Source organism: Oncorhynchus mykiss, chromosome 20, assembly GCF_057628025.1.
Source record: "Oncorhynchus mykiss isolate SJ-2025 chromosome 20, ASM5762802v1, whole genome shotgun sequence".
Taxonomy (NCBI): domain Eukaryota; kingdom Metazoa; phylum Chordata; class Actinopteri; order Salmoniformes; family Salmonidae; genus Oncorhynchus; species Oncorhynchus mykiss.
In genome coordinates this window covers 12,676,488-12,700,726 of record NC_143041.1, presented here as the reverse complement: position 1 = coordinate 12,700,726, position 24,239 = coordinate 12,676,488, and the positions used below count along the sequence as shown (strand labels likewise).

Sequence of the window (24,239 nt, the reverse complement as noted above, 5' to 3'; positions counted from 1 at the left end):
GGGGATAATTAAATACAACCTCTCCCTGGGGAGCTGGTGGGAGGAATGTGGACAGGCTGCGAGGGCTGGCAGACATTTTAGCAAGAGAGTGTTACTGATATAAATCTTGGCAGTTGTCATTTTTTTTCTTTAAAAGAGGGCTGTGGTGAAGCAAAGTTCCTGCTGTCATAACAGAGAAGCAAACAGAACAGATTCCAGAGTTGGAGAGAAATATCAGCACGCCGAAAATGGGGAAAACAAGTAGATTTGAATTGACACAACAGACTTAGACCTTAGACTGTCAAGGTTGCTATCTAATAAATGATGGATGATATTTTTTTTACTTCCGCAATTGACACAACAACCAAGTATACAATATAGTTATAGATAAGTTACAGATAAGTAACCAACTTTTCCCTCCCACATTCTCAAGGTTGCTATTTAATAATTGACAGGACTTACTTATGCGTCTGCCATGTCTGTAAGCTAGTTAGCTCCGCTAGCCAAGCACTGGCCATGGGCTCAACTAGCTAGCTATCATAACGCTACCCGTTAGAATATCCCTGAGCTGTCCTCCTCACTGATGGAAAACATGTCACTTGTGCGCACCACAAAATCTTGAGGGAAAATCTGACCTGACCCGGGGAAATGAAAACCAATGAATACAGCGGTTCTCAGGCAGGCTAGACGCGCAATATCCTTACTGTTGCATCACATTGGATGACCACTACCCACTTATTGGAGCTGTTGAACATTGAAAAAATACAACGAGTGACATATTGCAGCTTTAAGCCATGTGAGGTAAGATCATTAGGTAACCTGATTGTATTTATAGTCCTTTACTTTACTGAGAGCTGTTGTGGTCCATGTTCCCAGGCAGGGAGAATCCGGGGGTCTGATGGTAGATGTGGTTCTTTACTGACCTGGTGGTAGGTGTTGTAGTCCATGTTCCCAGGCAAGGGGAAGCTGGGAGCCAGGTACAGCTCTCCCTCCATCATCTCAGGTTTGATGAACTCCTCCAGGTAGGTCCTACAGAGTCGTCTGTCCCAGTCATCAGTGATGTGACCTCCATACATGATCTCTCCAAACAGGTATCGCAGGTCATCATATGGCACCTGGGACGCAGAGAGAAAATGAGTTATAATGCACCTTAGAATCTTAAATGCTTTTCACACTACAGAACCGAATCGAGGTTAGCAAAACCAAGTTCTACTAAGTTGGCCTGGTTTACACATCCATCATAGTTGCCAAATAAAATATCCACTATTTGGTTTAGGGTCGGCACAATAGTGTGAAAAGGGTGTTACTGTCATGGAACATGGTTGTCTTTATTACTACTGTGGCACATAAGATACAGCATGTGTGGACTGGTTACTTTCGAGTTAGCCTCCAGGTAGTTGTAGAGTACATTGATGGAGATGGTGAGGTCTCCTGTGTTGAAGGGGTAAGATCTGTTCCAGCCCTGAGGTCCAAACTTCCTCCTTTCAGCCACCACCGCGTGGAAGTAGCACAGTGCAAACAGGATGCTCTTAAACTCATTCTCCCTGGCACACATCTCCAAAGTGTCCTAGAAGAAAACAAAGGCCCAGACAACTAAACAAACATTCAAAACTCTTCCTGACGAATGTCAACCAAGTTCACCGTTTCACTGTCTGCCTCAGAAAAGTACGGGTAGCATTTTTGAAGATTTTCCAATACAAAAGCGTTGTGTTGAAAGTAAGAAGCTGTGGCTGATTCTCTGTGAGGTGTCTCTGTGCCGAAGTCCCCAGCAACGAAGGGGCTCCGCGGTACAGAAAGAAGACAATGAATGGAAATAAACGTCAGGATGAGATTATTTTTTAATTGTTACTACTTGTCAGGCGATCTCATCCCGTTGGCTCATTATACCCAGATAAGGGGAATGAACGTAAGATGGCACGAGGCCTTTAGGGGAGGGACGGTGAAATAAGTATGCCAATAACCTCTATGAAAACAGTGGGTTTAAATGCTCTTTTTATATTCCTGCCTGTGTCAGGTTGAGTACTGTGGTGAAGGCCCTCTGGCTTTTCCCCTGTCGAGCCCAAGGGAGCTGACTCCTAGAACGTATGCACACGCGCGCACACGCACACACAAACGAGCACACACACGCCACAAACACACACACGGAGAGTTAGTTAATATTCTGCACACAGTGCCTCTCTGGCTGCTCAGCTGAGAGTGAAGCATTGCCTCCCTATCCATACACTGTTAGAGGACACACACACTTGATTACATTCTCTACCAGCAAAGAAGAAGCATAAACCAAGACCTGATAATACATCTATAATGACATGTCTTCCAGCCCTTTGACAACTGTGTAACTACATCAAAAAAATCATAACCTTGTCATTCCAGAGGCCTGTTTCTTTAATGTCTCCTGTCCTCTGCTGGCCGTCACACACACAGCCAGGGAATGAGAATGGACACTAAAGCTTTTTGTATCTGCTGGTTGAAAAGGTCAGGAAGGAGGAAAGACACTGTCATCTCTCTGGCTTACTGTGGGTTACTAAGGATTCTGGCTGTATAGAGACAAACCATTGATTAGCTTTCACCCTGTACAGTACATGATTGGAATATTGTCCCTCCCTGCTCTCTACAGTACCTTAGGGGACCTCCGTGTGTGTGTGTGTGTGTGTGTGTGTGTGTGTGTATTAGCTACCACACAAACATGCACTATCGGAGAGATAGGCATCAGCACTTTAAAATGGCATGTTGGGTGGAAGCTAAGCATTGCATTATTGGTATGGAGGCAGAACCCTAGCAGGTTATGGTAGGTTACAGATGGAGAAGCATTGATAACTTGTTGATAAGAAGCTACATTTCTGGCTAACAGCTGTTTTACTGTAGATAGAAGTGCACTGATGAGGTAGAGGTGGAATTCTAACGAGCACAAATGCATATGCATGAAGGCATACACACACATAATTATGTCATGCTGTATTTCGATCACAGAAAGATGGCTTGTTGATTAACATCCGAACATCCCATCCAAATCTGCCTCTTCCCCATAGAGAGCCATGTTTCTACTGCAGTGGATGACTTTGTCCTCCACAGGTCAGAGTCGACTCTAAGGTCACTGACAGTGGTAACCCTCTCAATCTGTTAGCTGTTACTGCACACCAAATAGGCAACTTGATGACAACACCACAGAGAAACTGGCACGTAAACATGGGACGTCTGGACTGCTTCTTTTACGGGCAAATGAAAATGAAGAGAGGGAGAGAGAGAAAGAGAAATCGTACATTGTATGCCTATTTGTGTGTTACCTGGTTGAAGTTGTCCAGGGCCTTGTGCAGGTTGGCGTTTATGCCAGTGGGTGGTTCATTGGTGATTTTGATGGAGTTCTCCAGGATGCCCTGTGGTATGATGTGGCCCTCTGGGGTCCCTGAAGGCTCAGCGCTGATGAAGACTCTGAAGTCCTGGTGACTGTTCTCTCCATGCTGCTCCAGATGCTTCTCTAGAGAACCCAGCCACCTCGCCACCAGGTGAATGTTCTATAGGGAGAAATATTACAGTAATATCAATAAATACAAGCAGCATGCCTCAAGCTAGTCCACATTTACCTACACAACACGTTTTGTTGCAGGTGCGACTGTGCATTTTTAGCTTTTTCTATTCCCCTCAGAATGTACATTTCCACCCTGTATAGGGATAACATTGCGATAGCACTACATAAACTTGTCTGAGATCAATTTTCCAGTCCGTGTGTCCTAACTCCTAACCCTGAGAGAGGAAGTCCTCATGGTGATGAGGAGTTAGCCAAGCCCCTCACATCACATCACCGCCCAGAGCGCTGCCCGCCCGCGTGTTACCCAAATCTAATTACACCACTAATAACTGCAGTCATTAATTCATAAGCCGCTTTGCCTTCTCCTCATCTCCTACGGCACTCTAAATTTAATCATCCCTCTGATTGTTCAAGTTAACCCTCTTTCCAAATGACAGGAGATCCTCTGGAGCAACATCACCTCAAATTTTAGATGACAAAATAAATAAATAAAAGAGAACGATAAGACGTTTCCTTGTGTGTTTAGTGAGAAGAATACATAGCCCGAAGCTGAGGGGGTAATATTGAGATAGATCCAAGTTAGGAGCCTATAAACTTACAGCATATTGAACAAGACACAAATTAAAACTTTAAATTGAAGTGCTTTTTCATTGCCTTGAAGAACAAGCTCTCCTGTTGGCGTCTAACTAACGAGTGTGTAATACAGAGCCTAAACAGACAGACAGACAGACTGAGGCCTCCCTTAGAGCCTGTCACCTTAATGAAACCACCCAGGCTCAGAGAGAGAGAGAGAGAGAGAGAGAGAGGAGAAAGAAAAATACCTTCGAGATATTTTCTTTGTTCTCTGTTAAGTACCTCCATCCTCCAGTTCTTATAATGATGTTGTCACCATCGCTGGCTAATTTTGTTTTTTGCTATGACATGATGTCAATAGTGAACATGGCCTGTGGCAACACCAAGGCCCACCCGGCTGTCTCTCCACGTCTTCCTCTGCTCACACACTCAGTCCTCACTCTCTCCACATCTTCCTCTGCTCACACACTCAGTCCTCACTCTCTCCACGTCTTCCTCTGCTCACACACTCAGTCCTCACTCTCTCCACGTCTTCCTCTGCTCACACACTCAGTCATCAAGGCCCTCTGCCCTAAGGGCATCTCCACAGCTGGCCTCTGACTATGTCTTTATAACAATGTCTCTGTAGCAGAGACTTGGGCAGAATGACAGAATAGGCATTAAGGATAACCAAACAGACTGTAGAGTTTGAGAATATAGCTATTCTGCAGAAGAAACATCCACACTATATTCAGCACCGGAATAGTTTTGTAGATGAAAAAAACATTATTATTATTATGTTAATTTATATAGCGCTTTTCAAAGAATCTCAAAGCGCTTCAAAGCACACACAAAAAAGACAAGTACTCCGTAGTAGATTGCTAGCTAGCTAGTCCTTCACTACTAACAAAATTGAGCATCCACTTGGATGTTGCTACGGCAGTCATGTGGCGCCAGTAAGCACACCACATTTCAATAATAATTAAAGACCAGCCTTGTAACTTTGTCCTCACTACGATCCTCATCGCTGCCCACCTCTTGCTTTTGGCTAGTCTCCATCCTCAACCTCCGGACACTGGCTGGCATTCAAATCAAAACAGCTAGCAAGCTAACGTTAGCTAGTTTACCAAACAAACAAATTACTTGCCAACTTCAGTCTTGACTTTGTAGAGGATATCATTAATTATTTTAATTAGCTATATTATTTTTTACTTCTTAAAAAGATTTGTAGATAAAGAAATCTATTAATTACAAAAATATTTCATAATTTACAGGAGCTTTCTGCTTAGGGCACCAAGGCAAATATGATATAACAATAATGAAAGACTAAGAAGAAGTATGGCTGAATGAAATGAAGATTTAAAATGGCATGTAGCCTATGGCAATAGGATCCTTACAGTGACGACTCTGATTAATTCAACTCTCGTTCATATCATTCTCTCACTGAAAACTCACAAGAAGAAAAAGTGGTCTGCATTAAACTTTACAACACTACCCAAATACCCAAGCTATCATGCTCCTTACAGAGTGAAGTGAAGAAAGATGAAAAAGAGGGAGAGAAACAAACTTTTTCTCTAAAGCGTCTCGCCCTATTTCCTTTCCATCTATTTTGCTAGACTGTGAGCGTCCCTGTGCCTTTAGGAGTAAGTGCCTGGAGGACCTGGGTATTTTAGGTCCACTCAATAGAATCCCACTGCTGGGGATATGGGCTCTTCAGCTCAAATATATTCCTAGGTCTGGGGGATATAGCCTATTCAGCTCCAATCTGCCAGATTGATTGCCTTTTCTCTTTTCTCCCTCTCTCTCTAGGTGGGTTTCTGCATCTCTCAAAGTGTCTTTGGGTGGTCCTGGTTGGGCTGTGAAGAGTAAGGATAGGACAGGGCCCGGTGTGCAGTGGTATAGGGATAATGCTCCCGTCAGAAACATAGGAGAGAGAGGAGAACAGGGGCCAGAGTAATTTACCTGCAGTGAAGGAGAACCTGCCATTAACCCAGCTTTGCAGCCTGCTACTGATCTGATGCTGGGATGTCGGGACCAGTGGGAGATGAGAGGGAGGTAAAAGGTGTGTGTGTGTGTGTGTGTGTGTGTGTGTTTGTTGTGGGATCAAGGCCTGGATACGAGAGTGGGATGGGATGACTGAGGTTAGAAAGATGGGAGGAATGTGAGGCAGAAGAGGAGACATTTTGGAAAATGTGAGGCAGGGTGTGAAAAGAGCGGGAGACAGTGGCAGAGGATGAGAAGAGGGATTGAAATAGAAAAGAGACAGACCTCCCTCCATTCTTTCTCCCTCCTTCTATGAGGGTGGTACAGACCTCCCTCCATTCTTTCTCCCTCCTTCTATGAGGGTGGTACAGACCTCCCTCCATTCTTTCTCCCTCCTTCTATGAGGGTGGTACAGACCTCCCTCCATTCTTTCTCCCTCCTTCTATGAGGGTGGTACAGACAGACAGACAGACAGACAGACAGACAGACAGACAGACAGACAGACAGACGATGATAGAGTGAGTGGGCGGTGAGGTTGGTTGCCACGGGGACAAGGCTTTTTTAAGTTGTATCGATCAGGAGTCTTATGCAAAGGTAATTCAATCGCTGCTTGTCTCTGTGATGATGGCTGTGTGTGTGGCTGGGAGAGAGAGAGACACAGACAGAGACAGAAGGAGAGATGGATTGAAAAAGAGATGCTGCTTGTGTCTGTGATGACTGGGTGAGAGAGAGCTGAAGAAAGAGAGGAGAAAGAAAGGGATAGCAAGACATTCTCTGTGAATAAAGGAGACCCCCCCCACACACACACACACTCTCTCTCTCTCTCTCTCTCTCTCTCTCTCCAAGAGTTGTCTCTGTGCCCTGTGCCGGCGTTCATATCTGTCGATACTCCCCATTAGGATTCAACAAACGAGCTGGCTTAAAATGCAAACGCTGACTGGCCTTGCCCTCCAGATATGAGAACACACACTGAGGAACCAGATACTGTACTGAATAATACCTCTCTCTCTCTCCAGGAAATTATACTATTTCATATGCAGTTGAACCACAAAGGAGAGCAAAAAGCCAACACTATGTGCAAAGCACAATGGATTAGAGAAACAATATGACCTTAAACACGGGAGAGAATAGATTTTTTTAATTACACAAAAGTAAAATGACATTTCATGACATGGCCTGTTCTGGAATCCCAGCTGTATATTAGCTCAGTGTTGTCTTAGCAACGGCTGGTTTAGGCAGTCGGCTATGTGTGTGTGTCTGCAAGTAAATGTGTGTATCTGAATACCTGCAGTATAACCCAGTGTCCCTCATTAGCTGCCAGATCCAGAGCCTGTTCAGCCACCACCTCCTGTCCCTGGCCCAGAGACACATTGTGGAAGTTACCGCTGTCAAACGTATAGCCCAGCTTCCTGCCTGAAAGAAAGATCACAAAGTAATGATTCATGTAATCCATAGCAGTTTAGGGAAAATTGAAATGATCAACAGTTTAGTAATAAAGTAGTAATCTCTTTTTTATAAAGTGCGCTTCATTTATACACTGAGTGCACAGAACGTTAGGAACACCTGCTCTGACCAGGTGAATCCAGGTGATAGATTTTATCCCCATTGGTGTCACTTGTTAAATCCACTTCAAATCAGTGCAGATGAAGGGGAGGAGACAGGTTAAAGAAGGATTTTTAAACTTTGACAAAATTGAGACATGGATTGTGTATGTGTGCCATTCAGAGGGTGAATGGGCAAGGCAAAATATTTAAGTGCATTTGAATAGGGTATGGTAGTAGGTGCCAGGCGCACCGGTTTGAGTGTGTCAAGAACTGCAACGCTGCTGGGTTTTTCATGAATGGTCCACCACTCAAAGTACATCCAGCAAACTTGAAAACTGTTGGAAACATTTGAGTCAACATGGGCCAGAATCCCTGTGTAACGCTTTTGACACATTGTACTGTCCATGCCCCGACAAATTGAGTCTGTTCTGAGGGCAAATATTCAATATTAGGAAGGTGTTCTTAATATTTTGTAAACTCAGTGTAGATTCACTATCGCCTAAGAAAAATTGGCCATCTGAAATTTAGCGAAGACCCACATTATTTTTCTAAAGTAAAGTGTATAGATTCAGGGTTCTTCATTCTGTGTGATCTGTGTTGCCTTTGGCCCTCTCTTCACACTCTACATCAGGCCTCTCTGATTGGTTAGCTGCTTTAGCTTTGATGTGATTGGTCACGCATACAGGGAGGGCTTGGATAATTAGTCATACACACGCATGCAAACACGTGTGCAAACACACACACGCGTGCGCACAGAAGGGTGTGGACATCAATTATACACGTGTGTGTGTGTGTGTGTGCATTTGAACGAGTGTGTCTGACCAATTATCTGAGCTTCAGTGGGAGAATGATCTCATGTCACATGATGAGAGGATAGCTGAATTCACGCCAGACCATAAAAAAGACTTGGAGACTATTCACTCAAACATCAAACTAGGTTACTGTGTTTCCAAGGTACGGAGAAACAAATTTACAAAACATGTTATCTACAATCCAGCCTCAGCAGCCCAATAATATTATTCACACGTTGTTCAATATAACCCTGTCAGTCGCATTTCCATTTGAATCACATTTGAATCTTTCATAAGACCAAATAGTGAAGTATTGAAATATTCATCATCAAACACTGCCTCCTGGGTGGCGCAGTGACTCTGGGTTCGCGCCCAGGCTCTGTCGGAACCGGCACAATTGGCCTAGAGTCGTCCGGGTTAGGGAGGGTTTGGCCGATAGCGATATACTTGTCTCATCGCGCACCAGTCCCACCACAGAAGTCACTAGAACGTGGTGGAACAAGGAAATCCTGGCCAGCCAAACCCTCCGTTAACACAGACAACACAATTGCGCTCCGCCTCATGGGTCTCCCGGTCGCGGCCCGGGATCGAACCCGGATCTGTATTGACGCCTATAGGTTTATGAGGCAGTGCCTTAGGCCCCGTTATGGCCCCGTTATGTTACAGACTTATTCTAAAATGGCTTAAATAGTTTTTCCCCCCTCACGAATATCCCACAATGACAAATCAAAAACCGTTTTTTTTTAACAGTTTTGGAATTAAAAAAAAATTTATCAAGGATCTCTCTGCACTTTGCTCTGTTCATCTTTCCTTCGATCCTGAGTAGTCTCCCAGGCCCTGCCTCTGAAAAACATCCCCACAGCATGATGCTGCCACCACCATGCTTCACCGTAGGGATGGTGCCAGGTTTCCTCTAGACGTGACGCTTGGTATTCAGGCCAAAGAGTTAATAATCTTGTTTCTCATGGTCTGAAAGTCCTCTAGGTGCCTCTTGGCAAAATCTAAAATCCAAAATGACTGAGTAGTGGCTTCCGTCCGGCCATAAAGGCCTGATTGGTGGAGTGTTACAGAGATGGTTGTCCTTCTGGAAGGTTCTCCCATCTCCACAGAGGATCTCTGGAGCTCTTTCAGAGTGACCATCAGGTTTTTGGTCACCTCCCTGACCAAGGCCCTTCCTTCGCATTTGCTCAGTTTGGCCTGGAGGCCATCTCTAGGAGTCTTGGTTTGGAGGCCATCTCTAGGAGTCTTGAAGTTTGATAATCATGGATTTATCGGTGGTGACCGTGTTACCTAGCCTCAGTGCAGTGGGCAGCTGGGAGGAGGTGCTCTTGTTCTCCATGGACTTTACAGTGTCCCAGAACTTTTGGGGGTTAAAGCTACAGGAAGCAAATTTCTGCTTGAAAAATCTGGCCTTTGCTTTCCTGACTGACTGCGTGTATTGGTTCCTGACTTCCCTGAACAGTTGCATATCGCGGGGACTATTCGATGCTATTGCAGTCCGCCACAGGATGTTTTTGTGCTGGTCGAGGGCAGTCAGGTCTGTAGTGAACCAAGGGCTATATCTGTTCTTAGTCCTGCATTTTTGAACGGAGCATGCTGATCTAAGATGGTGAGGAAGTTACTTTTAAAGAATGACCAGGCATCCTCAACTGACGGGATGAGGTCAATATCCTTCCAGGATACCCGGGCCAGGTCGATTAGAAAGGTCTGCTCGCAGAAGTGTTTTAGGGAGCGTTTGACAGTGATGAGGGGTGGTCGTTTGACTGGGACCCGTAGCGGATACAGGCAATGAGGCAGTGATCGCTGAGATCCTGGTTGAAGACAGCGGAGGTGTATTTGGAGGGCGAGTTGGTCAGGATAACGTCTATGAGGGTGCCCTTGTTTACAGATTTAGGGTTATACCTGGTGGGTTCCTTGATGATTTGTGTGAGATTGAGGGCATCTAGCTTAGATTTTAGGACTGCCGGGGTGTTAAGCATATCCCAGTTTAGGTCACCTAACAGAAAAACTCTGAAGCTAGAATGGGGGGTGATCAATTCACAAATGGTGTCTAGGGCATAGCTGGGAGCTGAGGGGGGTCGGTAGCAGGCAGCAACAGTGAGAGACTTATTTCTGGAGAGAGTAATTTTTAAAATTAGAAGTTCGAACTGTTTGGGTATGGACCTGGAAAGTATGACATTACTTTGCAGGCTATCTCTGCAGTAGACTGCAACTCCTCCCCCTTGGCAGTTCTATCTTGATGGAAAATGTTATAGTTGGGTATGGAAATCTCAGAATTTTTGGTGGCCTTCCTAAGCCAGGATTCAGACATGGCAAGACACTTAGCAGTCTCCCAACACTGTTCCTAACCCTGGCAGTCATTGTGAAAAATTCCAACTGTTGGATATCTTAACTCTGGCTAGATTCCAATAGGAATTACACATCACTTTGCAAGCCAGCATAATGTGACTTGCAGGTAGGGTTGCAAAATTTCGGTAAATTTCCCAATGTTTTCCAGATATCCCGTTTGGACGATTCCTGGAAATCATTCAACCAGGATATATATTTTGGGAAAGTTACTTGCAGGCCTGATGTGGCCTGTAAACCATGAGTTTCTGGCCACTGTATTAGGGTAAAGCTAAGCCCCATAATATGGCCTTAATGAGAAATGTAATGTCATAAAGAGTTAAATTATAATGTTAATATTCACCTAGGAACTAACTTGGTGAACGATACAGGACTGAAAATGAACGAATTCCACAACCATGTCTCTTTTACTGACAAATACAGTCATGGGTGGTAACTCTACAACTCACTCGAAAAGACAAGGTACAGTGGGAAATTATATTGGAGGCGTGGCTTAGTAAATTTCAAGCTGATACAACTTAAATCTGGACCCCCTACATGTTTGAGTCGTTGTAATGAGAGCCTAAGTCCCACATTCCAGGGCAGGATTTACAGTTCTGTTCGTGGCGGCGCCGCCCTCTTACAAGCTATCACAAGACAAATAAACTCCTCTCCCTCTTCTCCTTTTACAATGTGAGTGTCCCTGAGGGGGGTCAGAAGGCAGAAAACAGTCGCCTTCAGCAAGTCAGCAGACCACCTTGTGATCTGCATGTGTTACTGGGTAAACGACCATCCAGGCTTTAGAGCGCCAAGAGATGTGTATTGCAAGGGAGGAGATTAACTTTCACTCTTTGTGACAAAGGGAAAATGGCGCAAGGACATTTAAACACGTTTCCTTAACAATGTATTAAACTGAGAAACTCATACATGTTGATATAACTTGAAGCATAATGTGAGAATTTTCTTCTGATTCTTCTATGTCATTAAAATGGGTATAACAGGTATTCTTCTGAACCAAAGAACGGATGCATTTGACCAATATCCTGTTTGGTACCTACAGGCTACTTACTTCATCCTAGAGATTGTAACCTGTTTACGATATTGGTTCCCAATTGGGGATCAACCCTCCCACGTGCAGCTGAAACGGTGGCGCATGGAACGCAAAAATATTCTTACAAATATTTAACCTCCACACATTAACAAGTCCAATAGCTCAAATGAAAGATAAACATCTTGTTCATCTAGCCAGCAAGTCAGATTTCTAAAATGTTTTACGGCGAAAACATAGCACATATATATGTAAAACCACCACCAGACACAGCTCATTTCAATAGCCAAAACATGCAATCAACAAACGCAGGATTAAAAAATAAATCGCTCACTAACCTTTTGAAAATCTTCATCAGATGACAGTAATATGACATATTACACAGTACATATTTTTTTTTTTCAATAATATGCCATTTATATCCATAAATGTCCATTTACAGTGAGTTCACCTTCAGAAATTACTCAAAAATGCCCGCAGGAAATCTATGTAGCGCGGCAAGATAACGTAAATAGACATCATAAACTTTGACTAAATATACATGTTCTACATATAGTTAGAAAGATACACTGCTTCTTTATGCAACCGCTGTGTTAGATTTATTTTTAACGTTACAGAAATTGCACACTATTCCATATGCTGAGACAGCGCTCAGTTCCAAGCTACATTTCCACGTAATGTTGGAGTCAACAGAAACACAGATTTAAGCATAAATATTCCCTTAATTTCGATGGTCTTCGTTCAGAATGTTCTGGAAGGCTTCATACTTACCCAATACATCGTTTGGTTTCAAGTCTTGCGTCTTTGTATTAGCTACTGCTAATAACATCAGCTGAAATGCACCCAAAACGTCCTCTGGTCCGGATAAGTTGCGCATCAAAACTTCAAAATTACACATTATATGTCGACTAAACAGGTCAAACTAAGTGCAGAAGCAAGCTTTATGATGTTTTAGACGTGCAAAACAAACTTCAATTCAATCGGCCATCGTCTGCCCTTCTCTTGAGTGCTGGAAACAAAGGAATGGCTGGGACCAATTCGCGCCCATACGCACAGCCTATTCTCTCGTGGCACGCACTAATTTCACTCCCATAGGGTCAATTCTCGCGGGATTTGAACGATTTGAAGCTCTAATGAAAGAGGACATCTAGCGGAAGAGAAATAAAGTGTCCCCAGAATCATAGCTCGTTGGGAAGGGTGGGGGCCATGACGTCAAAGTTGCTCCAACTTTCATGGCCACAAAAACTAGTTTGGAAGAATGCCTGCCCTGTGAGTTCTGCTATACTTACAGACATAATTCCAACGGTTTTAGAATCTTTAGAGTGTTTTCTATCCAATAATAATTTTTATTTGCATATATTAGCAATTTTTGACAGATTTTTTTTCCAGTTTACTAGGGGTACCCAATCTCTCCAAAGGGGGCGTATGTCTGCCATATCCTTAACAGGTACTGTTTTGTGCAGTAGAAACATGCTGTGGACACTTTTGAAGAAATCTCGGGTTTGTCCATAAGAACAGAGATGCTGAATATCTAGAATCAACGGGGTGGTCTCGTGATGCCATGTCAGGTCATCAGAGCCCTATGAGTATCCCTATAAATTACAGGATTTGCAAACAGATGAGGAGATCAAGTTTCTTTAAGGGGCGGCCACACCATGAGTGATCCCATCTCCTTGGAAACCAAACTCCGATCAACTTCTCCCATCATACTTAGACGGAAGCAATCATCCCAGAGTGGATCCTGCAAACGCACTGTTTGCCTTGGAGACTAACTGACTGTGTTTGCAATCCATCCCGGCTGGACCAAAGGAAGAATTCACTGTATGGAAGTTCTCTAATATAATGTACTTTCCTGGACTGAGAACTGAGAGAGAGATCTCGCTCCATTGGCTGTGAGCTATTTTCAGTGCACTGGCCTCATCGACTACTGTTGCGAGAGACTTGGCCAACCATCAAATCCCATTTTCATCCCATCATAACAGAATCCCAACTGAGAGGCAACAACGACATAAAAGTAATTTCCCCTGTTACATTATCTATATAAAGTGGCGTTGTGTGTGAAACTTAGTGGAAGTCACTGAGTAATTGCAAGACGGCAGGTCTAATTTACAAGCCCATGTTCAATGCTGTCCTGGCATTGTCCATATCGGAGGCTAACTGGTAGCCTAGCCCATTATAGACGCTCTCCATAATTTCACAGTTGTGAAAGCCTATGTCAACGATGTAGCCCAATCACTTTTTCTCTTTCAATTAATAAGACCATATCATCCTCAAAAGTCTTGTGAATGTACTATTGTACTTGCCTGAGTTGAATACGGAAATTCATTTATACGGACGGACCTGTGACTCTCACCTCAATAACTGAATTGAATCCCATTATACCCTGCCTTGAAATTGTATTTTCTTAGCTACCTCATGTTCCAACTTATTTGGTCTAGTAAATAAAACATTGAATGAACTATTTGTGGCATAAAGTTATTTCGCGAGTGATCGGGTTCTTGAGGTTCCAGAGCTCGACGATAGTAAAATGATATTGTTGATAGTATTAACACTATAACGGTTAATGATTCATTTGGAGAGAATAACCAAATTAAATCAATCAAATCACTGAATTATTCCAGTAATTAATCAGTAAATGATCTTAAATGTGAATTAGCCCAAAGTCACAGCAGAGTAATGACTACAAAAACATTTTAAATAATTGTACTTGGATATATTTATGAAACTTCACTGTCGGTTAGGGGCCCGTAAGTAAGCGTTTCACTGTAAGGTGTATGGAACCTGTTGTATTCGGCGCATGTGACGAATACAATTTTGATTTGATATTAAGTGCAATGAGTTTCCTCAACATTTTTGAGTAATGACAGCACATTGGTGTTAACAGTGTAGGGGACCCCATTACCATGTTTTTCCACGTCCTTCAGTGGGTCTACTCCAGGAGAGAGGATGAAGAACATGGGTGTGGCGGGACCAGACTCTTCAAAGGACACAGCAAAGTCAAGCGACCTGCCAACCACATACTGACTCCCCAGCTTCTCCTCCACAAAATCTCTGTGGGGAGACATGATGATATATGTTCAATACAAACAGTACCAGTCAAAGGTTTGGACACACCTACTCATTCAAGGGCTTTTCTTTATTTAAAAAAAAAAACTATTTTCTACATTGTAGAATAATAGTGAAGACATCAAAACTATGAAATAACACATATGGAATCATGTAGTAACCAAAAAAGGGTATAATTTTGATTTCTTTAACACTTTTTTGGATACTGTATGTGTCCATATGTGTTATTTCATAGTTTTGATGTCTTCACTATTATTCTACAATGTAGTAAATAGTAAAAATAAGGAAAAACCCTTGAATGAGTAGGTGTGTCCAAACGTTTAACTGGTACCGTACACGTAACTGCCCAAATAAAGGAAACACTTGAGCAAATGTTTCCTTTATTTTGGTAGTTATCTGTACAAAATACACATTCGGAATGCAGAGCACTGCTCATGGCTTATGGTGGTTAGTTTAAAAGCTGAAAATGCACTCATACAAACATAGTATTTATTACTTTTCTATTAAATAACTATTACATACTGTAGCTGTGGTCAATGGCCACTGGGTTAAATGTTAGCTCACTGGGTTGAATGTTAGCTGTTTACATTATATTATGTTTGTTCATTGGTGGGACAGGGAAATTCAAAAGATATCCTCACAAAAAAAACAGAACCACAGTTGTACTGTATATCCTCTAACAGTAGGTTAGAGGGTAAGGTATTTGACCTTTCACCTCACAGCGTAGGTCATGCGGTCAGGCCTCATGGCCCTCATCATACACAGTCTCTGTAGGGAACTCTTATTCTTCCACTCCTGAGGAAACTTCTCCTTCTCAGGACACTCCGACTCCACAAACTTCTTCCAACGCTTGGCCGAACCCTCCATGTCCCGGTCCAGGTTACGGAACTCGTCCATGGAACACAGAGACTGGGATGGAGGGATGAATGTAGAGGAAAGTGAAGAGGAAAGCGGCCGCAAAAAAATATGCATTAAACATTTGCCAGAAACTACAACTCTGGTGAATATAGATTAATTCTTAGATATACAGTCCCTCATCCAAAGTAACCATGTATTCAAAACTGGAATGCAATTTCTTGTTCTCATAAAATAAGATTGTAATTGTCACATGCCCCCAACACAACAGGTGTAGATATTACAGTGCAATGTTTACTTACAAGCTCTTCCCCAATGATACAGAGTTAACTAATAAAGAAATTATAAAAACACATGAGAAATAAAACACACAGGAATAAAGCTATATTCAAGGAGTACCATAACAATATCAATGTGCAGGGATACGTGGTAATTGAGGTAGATACTGTATGTACATATAGGCAGGGGTTAATGTGGTAATTGAGGTATATACTGTATGTACATATAGGCAGGGTTAATCTGGTAATTGAGGTAGATACTGTATGTACATATAGGCAGGGGTTAATGTGGTAATTGAGGTAGATACTGTATGTACATATAGGCAGGGGTTAATGTGGTAATTGAGGTAGATACTGTATGTACATATAGGCAGGGGGTTAATGTGGTAATTGAGGTAGATACTGTATGTACATATAGGCAGGGGGTTAATGTGGTAATTGAGGTAGATACTGTATGTACATATAGGCAGGGGGTTAATGTGGTAATTGAGGTAGATACTGTATGTACATATAGGCAGGGGGTTAATGTGGTAATTGAGGTAGATACTGTATGTACATATAGGCAGGGTTTAATCTGGTAATTGAGGTAGATACTGTATGTACATATAGGCAGGGGGTTAATGTGGTAATTGAGGTAGATACTGTATGTACATATAGGCAGGGGTTAATGTGGTAATTGAGGTAGATACTGTATGTACATATAGGCAGGGGTTAATGTGGTAATTGAGGTAGATACTGTATGTACATATAGGCAGGGGGTTAATGTGGTAATTGAGGTAGATACTGTATGTACATATAGGCAGGGGTTAATGTGGTAATTGAGGTAGATACTGTATGTACATATAGGCAGGGGTTAATGTGGTAATTGAGGTAGATACTGTATGTACATATAGGCAGGGGTTAATGTGGTAATTGAGGTAGATACTGTATGTACATATAGGCAGGGGTTCATGTGGTAATTGAGGTAGATACTGTATGTACATATAGGCAGGGGTTAATGTGGTAATTGAGGTAGATACTGTATGTACATATAGGCAGGGGTTAATGTGGTAATTGAGGTAGATACTGTATGTACATATAGGCAGGGGTTAATGTGGTAATTGAGGTAGATACTGTATGTACATATAGGCAGGGGTTAATGTGGTAATTGAGGTAGATACTGTATGTACATATAGGCAGGGTTTAATGTGGTAATTGAGGTAGATACTGTATGTACATGTAGGCAGGGGTTAATTCATATACACAGTATTTTCCCACCGTCTCTGAAACCTTTCTAAGGATGAACAAATGGTTATTTGCTCTTATTGTTTACCTCATATAAGTGCCACAAAGGAGAAAAGTTTGGGTTGGAAAAGTCTCATAATAAGACAGAGTGCTTATCTTCTCTTACGCCAATATGAATTGTATTTATTCAAACCATAGTGCTGAGTAGACATTAGGCTGTTTATAACAGCGGGTAGAAAAGGGGAATATGCTTCGGCAGCACAAACCTGGCACATACTCTAGACTTTTATCTGACAGCATTTGTTCTTATCTCAGCTTTGGATCACTGAAAAACAGTGGCCTCACAGAGTGCTCTGAATGTCACACACACACACACACACACACACACACACGGGCACACACAAACACCTGTCCTCTCAGTCTCTGTCAATCAAGTCAAGGTCCTATCGAAGAACATCCCAACTCCTTCCCCGGAAATACCCACCACGGCCCTTAATGAGCTAAGATGAAGTCACTCCAACTCCTCCACTTAGTTAATTACCAGTATCTGGGTTGGCAGATTCTCAGGTCAGGTGAGAATACTACAGCCCCCTGTGGCTTCCTCTCCATCCCATCCTTCTAATATCATCTAAGAGGGCCACGGCCACCAGGCACTATCACAGGATCTCATCCTCTCCAACTGATTATGTTCCTAACCGCGATAAGAACCAGAGTGACTGAATTAAATTAATGGTACCTAGACCGACATCTCTGTGGAATAGCAGGAGAGGAGAAGATGGTTTTGGAGTTTAGGATCATTAATAGTGAAGAGGGTCCAGGTTGAAATATTTATGAGTACGAAAGCCTGAGGTACACTGCCATTAGGGTTTAGCTTGTACATCAACTGATTTGATGGGAAACTATGCTCTCTGGAGTACAGTAGCCAGACATCTGCTCTCAACGCTACTGTAAACCCTGAGCAAGTGGGGACGTCATAGCCCCCCACCTTTCCGGAAAGATCTCTCTCTCTCTCCCCCTCTTGCAATGGTGTTTGTGCACCACTGGTTGCCCTTTTCTTATGGCAACAGGTCACAAATCTTGCCGCTGTGGTGGCACAATGTGGTATTTCACCTAATAGATATGTGAGAGTTGTGAACCCTTGAGGCAGCAACTTCTCAAATGAACATTTTTGTAAAAAGAATGGCATGCCTTTATTATTTCATACATGTTGTAGCGGTAATGCTCTTACCGCTAAGAGCGGAGTTTCCCAACTCCGGTCCTCCAGAATGGAGTTTCCCAACTCCGGTCCTCCAGTACCCCCAACAATTCCAATTTTTGTTGGAGCCATTGACAAACACACCGGATTCGATCGAGGGCTTGATGATTAGTTAACAAGTTGAATCAAGTGTGCTTGTCCAGGGTACCAATACAAATGTGTACTGTTGGGGGTACTGGAGGACCAAGGTTGCTTAATTGTAGTGGAAGTAGACTTCACTGTACCCATTATGTTCTGTTATCTTCCACAGATGTACTGAGTTATGGAGTGGAAACAGACTAAGTGCTAAAATAACAACAGGGGAAAAGGGGAGTTCAGTCATACGTAAATGACAAGGATAGTCAGTGGATGGTTTGTTCTAAAGTATGTAGTAGGATGAATTTATCCCTAGACACTGATTTAAAGTAGCATGTTGTCCCCTGATGGTGAAGGTTTGGCTTTTGTGGGGTAAACTGATCTTAGATCTGTGGTTAGACGCGTCTTCAACCTCAACTGTGAAGGTCTGACATCTTCGCTTCCTGTTTGCCTCACCTTGATACCGCCCCAGGAATGGTTGGACAGGAAGTCGACAGGAGAGGTCACTCCTGGTTGGACGGGATACCTCAGCAGGAAATCTAACTCTGTAGGGTTGATCTCCTTATTCATCAACAGGATCTGGGTTCACAATGACGAAAAACATATACTGTCAAAATAACATGAATTCCTATATTGTTATTTTTTAAAGACAAAAACATTTATATTTGACCAAAAATGTACAATAAAGCTTTTATTGAACTTTGAACTCTGACTTTCTGTGTACCTGGAAGACGAGCTGTGCGATGTATGTGAGTTTATCACACTCGAATAGGCCTCTGGTGGTATACTGGAACACTTGGACAGTGATGCTGTCTATCAGGTTAGACACTCTCTGTTTCAACACCTCGTCTGCCTGGGCCTTCAGTACCGCTTTCTGGAACACTACACTAAACGCCTGTAGCATAGAAACAATAGATAGAACAGACTCAGTACTGCCTAGGATAACAGACACTATGGGTAGAACATTCTGGAACGCCACAATGAACATCTGGAGCATAAAAACACAATGGATAGCAGACACACTTCTAGAACCCAAATTATTTATTTCCTGAAACATATCCAAAGTACGAGCTGGCTGGCAATTGTTCAACTGACTGCATTTAAAATATATGGGTCTGTGCGTTTTATCTACAGCAGAGACATTTCATCTGGTGAAAGGTCCAATGCAGCCGTTTTTATCTCAATATCAAATCATTTCTGGGTAACAATTAAGTTCCTTACTGTGATTGTTTTCAATTAAAATTGTCAAAAAGAGGGGCTCCCGAGTGGTGCATTGGTCTAAGGCATTGCAGTGCTAGCTGTGCTACTAGAGATTCTGGGTTAGAGTCCAGGCCGCGACCGGGAGACTCATGGGGCAGCGCACAATTGGCCCAGCGTCCGGGTTAGGGGAGGGTTTGGCCGGCAGGGATGTCCTTGTCCTATCGCGCACTAGCGACTCCTGTGGTGGGCCGGGTGCAGTGCACGCTGACATGGCTGGCTTCCGGGTTAAGTGGGCATTGTGTCAAGAAGCAGTGCGGCTTGGTTGGGTTGTGTTTCAGAGGACTCTCGACCTTCGCCTCTCCCGAGTCCATACGGGAGTTGCAGTGATGAGACAACACTGTAAATACCAATTGGATACCACGAAATTGGGAAGAAAACAGGGTAAAAGAAAGCTTCTTAGCAAAGAGCAATTTCTCAAGCAAGAATTTTGCTGGGAGTGGTTTGAGTGGGAGGGGAAAACTGAACATTTGCTGTTATTGGAAGAGAGGTTTGTAACTCTTTTTTTTTATTGGCAAACAAATTTTGATGTCACCAGGCAGGCCAAAACATCATCCCACCAAAACAGACTGACATTTCAGGCGGTCTTTTCAAACAGCTCATACACTAAAAGGGCATCATCAACATTTACAAAATGCCACAGCATTATTCCAAACTCATAGTGTGAAAATATATATCAAATATTGGAACATCACATTTTTGACTGCACTGGGCCTTTAAACTCTCTACAGTTGGCCCAGGGTGGCTAGCTACCTGCAGAGAGCAGTGTGATTGCAAACCATATCTCACCCCGTGACTCCTCAGTGCTTTGGAGGGTGACAATAGCAGGGACATTAGGTGAAGCATAAAAGCGTTAGGAAGCGACAAACACAAAGAGCAGAAAGCATAAAACACTGGAAACTAATGGAGGAAAAGGCAGAAAACAGAGCAGCGTGGGTAAAGACTTAGCTCACTGGGGAGCTCTGAGGCTGGGAGAAACATGGTGGGTTATTAGAGAATGTACGTAGAGAAAGAGAGAATAGTGAACTGTGTGTGTGCTCACTAGGGAGTGTCAATAACAGGTCAGGTCAATAGAGAGGTGGGTGTACCTTGAGAGAGAACTGGTACATTGGGTGGATCTTATTGAGGTCGTTCATTATGAAGTACAATAAGGATGCTCGGGCTGCCGCAGGCCGATAGTGCTCCCGCGCCTCGTTGATTTTGGCCTCGGTCACCTTGGCTTCTTTAACCTGCAACACACACACATGCGTAAATACACACACAAAGGCATGTAAAACACACATAGGATTCATTCACCAGCCAGGGAAATTATAGCAAATTATAACAGAGAGTACAATAACATCCTCTCCCACTGAACAAAGCAGCCATTCCAATTTAATGATCCAATTCAACATGCCTATAGAGAAGGTGAAAAATATGTTGCCACACATTCACTGAACATAAAGCGCCAGTATTAACAAAGTAGTGGCACTTTGTAAAGGAATCCACTCTCACATCTCAGTCTCTAAGCAGTGTCCTTGAGCCTAATGAAGAGCTTTTCTACTGCTCACTTGCCAAGTTTCCCAATTTGTGACTGTGCCAACGCTTCGATCTACAGTAAGCGAGTACAGTCAGCAGTGAGCAGGAGGCTCTGCATCAGCATCTCAATATACTGTGTATTCAAAAACATCTGTAGGATAGTCTTTAGAGGTGGAGAGCTAGACGTGGAGATGACCCTTTCCTGCAGTCAAATGACCAAATCACGCTCTAGTGGACTCATGGATGGAATGTTATTCATATTTTTCAGAAGTCAATGTTTTTTTTATTTATCTGACATGGTGCAGATTCTTCTTTTTTTAAGCCTACAACCACGTGTGAGGTGTATACTTTTGTTTCAAAGTAGATTTGTTTAAGACTACCAAGAAACACTCTCTGTGACCCTGATTTAGCCCACTGCGGTAAAAGGTCAATAAAGTACCATTGCTAATAGCTTTCCGAAAAGGTGCAGAGCTACGACATCCCCGCTTGCTTAGGGTTTACAGTAGCATTGAGAGCAGACGTCTAGCTTTGTCGTACCTTTGCATACTACAGTTGAAGTCGGAAGTTTAAATACACTTAGGTTGGAGTCATTAAAACTCATTTTTCAACTACTCCACACAATTCCAATGGGTCAGAAGTTTACATACACTAAGTTGACTGTGCCTTTAAACAGCTTGGAAAAATCCAGAAAATGATGGCATGGCTTTAGAAGCTTCTGATAGGCTAATTGACATCATTTGAGTCAATTGGAGGTGTACCTGTGGATGTATTTCAAGGCCTATCTCCAGACTCAGTGCTTCTTTGCTTGACATCATGGGAAAATCAAAAGAAATCAGCCAAGACCTCAGAAAAAAAGTGTAGACCTGCATATGTCTGGTTCGTCCTTGGGAGCAATTTCCAAACACCCGAAGGTACCACGTTCATCTGTACAAACAATAGCATGCAAGTATATACACCATGGGACCACGCAGCCGTCATACCGCTCAGGAATGAGACGTGTTCTGTCTCCTAGAGATGAACGTACTTTGGTGCGAAAAGTGCAGAACAACAGCAAAGGACCTTGTAAAGATGCTGGAAGAAACAGGTACAAAAGTATCTATATCCACAGTAAAACGAGTCCTATATCAACATAACCTGAAAGGCCACTCAGCAAGGAAGAAGCCACTGCTCCAAAACTGCATTAAAAACCCAGACTACGGTTTGCAACTGCACACGGGGACAAAGATCATACTTTTTGGAGAAATTATCTCTGGTCTGATGAAACAAAACAACTGTTTGGCCATGATGACCATCGTTATGTTTGGAGGAAAAAGGGGAAGGCTTGCAAGCCGAAGAGCACCATCCCAACCATGAAGCACGGGGGTTGCAGCATCATGTTGTGGGGGTGCTTTGCTGCAGGAGGGGCAGGTGCACTTCACAAAATAGGTATCATTATGAGGAGGGAAAATTATATGGATATATTGAAGCAACATCTCAAGACATCAGTCAGGAAATTAAAGCTTGGTCGCAAATGGGTCTTCCAAATGGACAATGACCCCAAGCATACTTCCAAAGTTGTGGCAAAATGGCTTAAGGACAACAAAGTCAAGGTATTGGAGTGGCCATCACAAAGCCCTGACCTCAATCCTATTGAAAATTTGTGGGCAGAACTGAAAAAGCGTGTGGGAGCCAGGAGGCCTACAAACCTGACTCAGTTACACCAGCTCTGTCAGGAGGAAAGGGCCAAAATTCACCCAACTTATTGTGGCAAGCTTGTGGAAGGCTACCCGAAACGTTTGACCCAAGTGAAACAATTTAAAGGCAATGTTGCCAAATACTAATTGAGTGTATGTAAACTTCTGACCCACTGGGAATGTGATGAAATAAATAAAGCTGAAATAAATAATTCTCTCTACTATTCTGACATTTTACATTCTTAAAATAAAGTGGTGATCTTAACTGACCTAAAACAGGGAAGTTTTACTAGGATTGAATGTCAGAAATGGTGAAAAACTGAGTTTAAATGTATTTGGCTAAGGTGTATGTAAACTTCTGACTTCAACTGTATATGTCAGAGAGCATAGGTTCCCCTCTCCCGTCAAATCAGTTTAGGCACAAGCTAAACCCTAATGGCAGTCTACCTCAGGCTTATATACTCGTAAATATTTCAACCCTGACCCGCTCCAATATTAACTCAAACCATCCTAAACTCCAAAACCATCTTCTCCTCTCCTGCTATTTCACAGAGATGAGAGAGAGAGAAAGAAAGCTAGAAAGAGAGAAAGCGAGAGAGACAGAGACTCAGAAACAGACAGAGATAAAAAATAGAGATAATAAAAGAGAGAGAACCTTCTCCTCTATCTCTGCGGCAGTGCGTTTGGTGATCTCCAAGTTCTCCACCAGCTCTGTGTCTCCCAGGAAGTTCCCTGAGGCGGAGGAGAGACGGGACAGCAGGTTGTCCTCCAGGATCTTCAATGTGATCTTAAAACCATTCTGCTGCTTCGTCAGGTTCCACTACAGTAACATACAGACAGAAATAAACAAATGGAAAATAAAGATTGGACTAAAACAGATGAAATAAAACATTGCAGTAAAATACACAGACACTACACACAAGTGTCAAAAAGGTAAGATTAACAAACTCAAAGAAACACAACTAAAGAACTGAAACACAAAATGACAGAGAACAGAGAGAAAAATGGCCGCCATTAAAACAAATCCTCTCTTCCGTAGCGGCTGACCTGGGGTTATCTTTTATCTCGTGAGGTGAAGCCAAATGCTAATGTCACTCTCAGGGTGGACAGTAAAGTTCTAGTCTATTCTATTCTATCCTTGGCGAACCTCGAAAGTTCCTTGAGGTAAACAAGGCACCAAGGGCGATGGGTTGCTCAGGGTTGGACGATGGTCATGTTTGATTAGAAACACTGTTGAACTACGTGTGGCCCATCCTTGATTCGGGACACTAATTACTGCTGGTGGTAGAT

At 42.9% G+C, this 24,239-nt stretch overlaps 1 protein-coding gene across 1 annotated transcript in view; it reads right to left on the bottom strand.

Moving 5' to 3' along the window:
* dnah9 (dynein, axonemal, heavy chain 9) overlaps positions 1–24,239 on the bottom strand; it is a 124,528-nt gene that overhangs the window by 15,893 nt on the left and 84,396 nt on the right. The window contains exons 62-71 of the mRNA XM_036955698.2: positions 23,605–23,769; positions 20,847–20,987; positions 19,226–19,396; positions 18,958–19,080; positions 15,530–15,723; positions 14,651–14,799; positions 7,326–7,453; positions 3,264–3,491; positions 1,355–1,546; positions 903–1,094 (exon numbers count right to left, since the gene is read on the bottom strand). Of these exons, the coding sequence (XP_036811593.2) occupies positions 903–1,094; positions 1,355–1,546; positions 3,264–3,491; positions 7,326–7,453; positions 14,651–14,799; positions 15,530–15,723; positions 18,958–19,080; positions 19,226–19,396; positions 20,847–20,987; positions 23,605–23,769 (1,683 nt within the window). The remainder of the gene's footprint in view (positions 1–902; positions 1,095–1,354; positions 1,547–3,263; positions 3,492–7,325; positions 7,454–14,650; positions 14,800–15,529; positions 15,724–18,957; positions 19,081–19,225; positions 19,397–20,846; positions 20,988–23,604; positions 23,770–24,239) is intronic.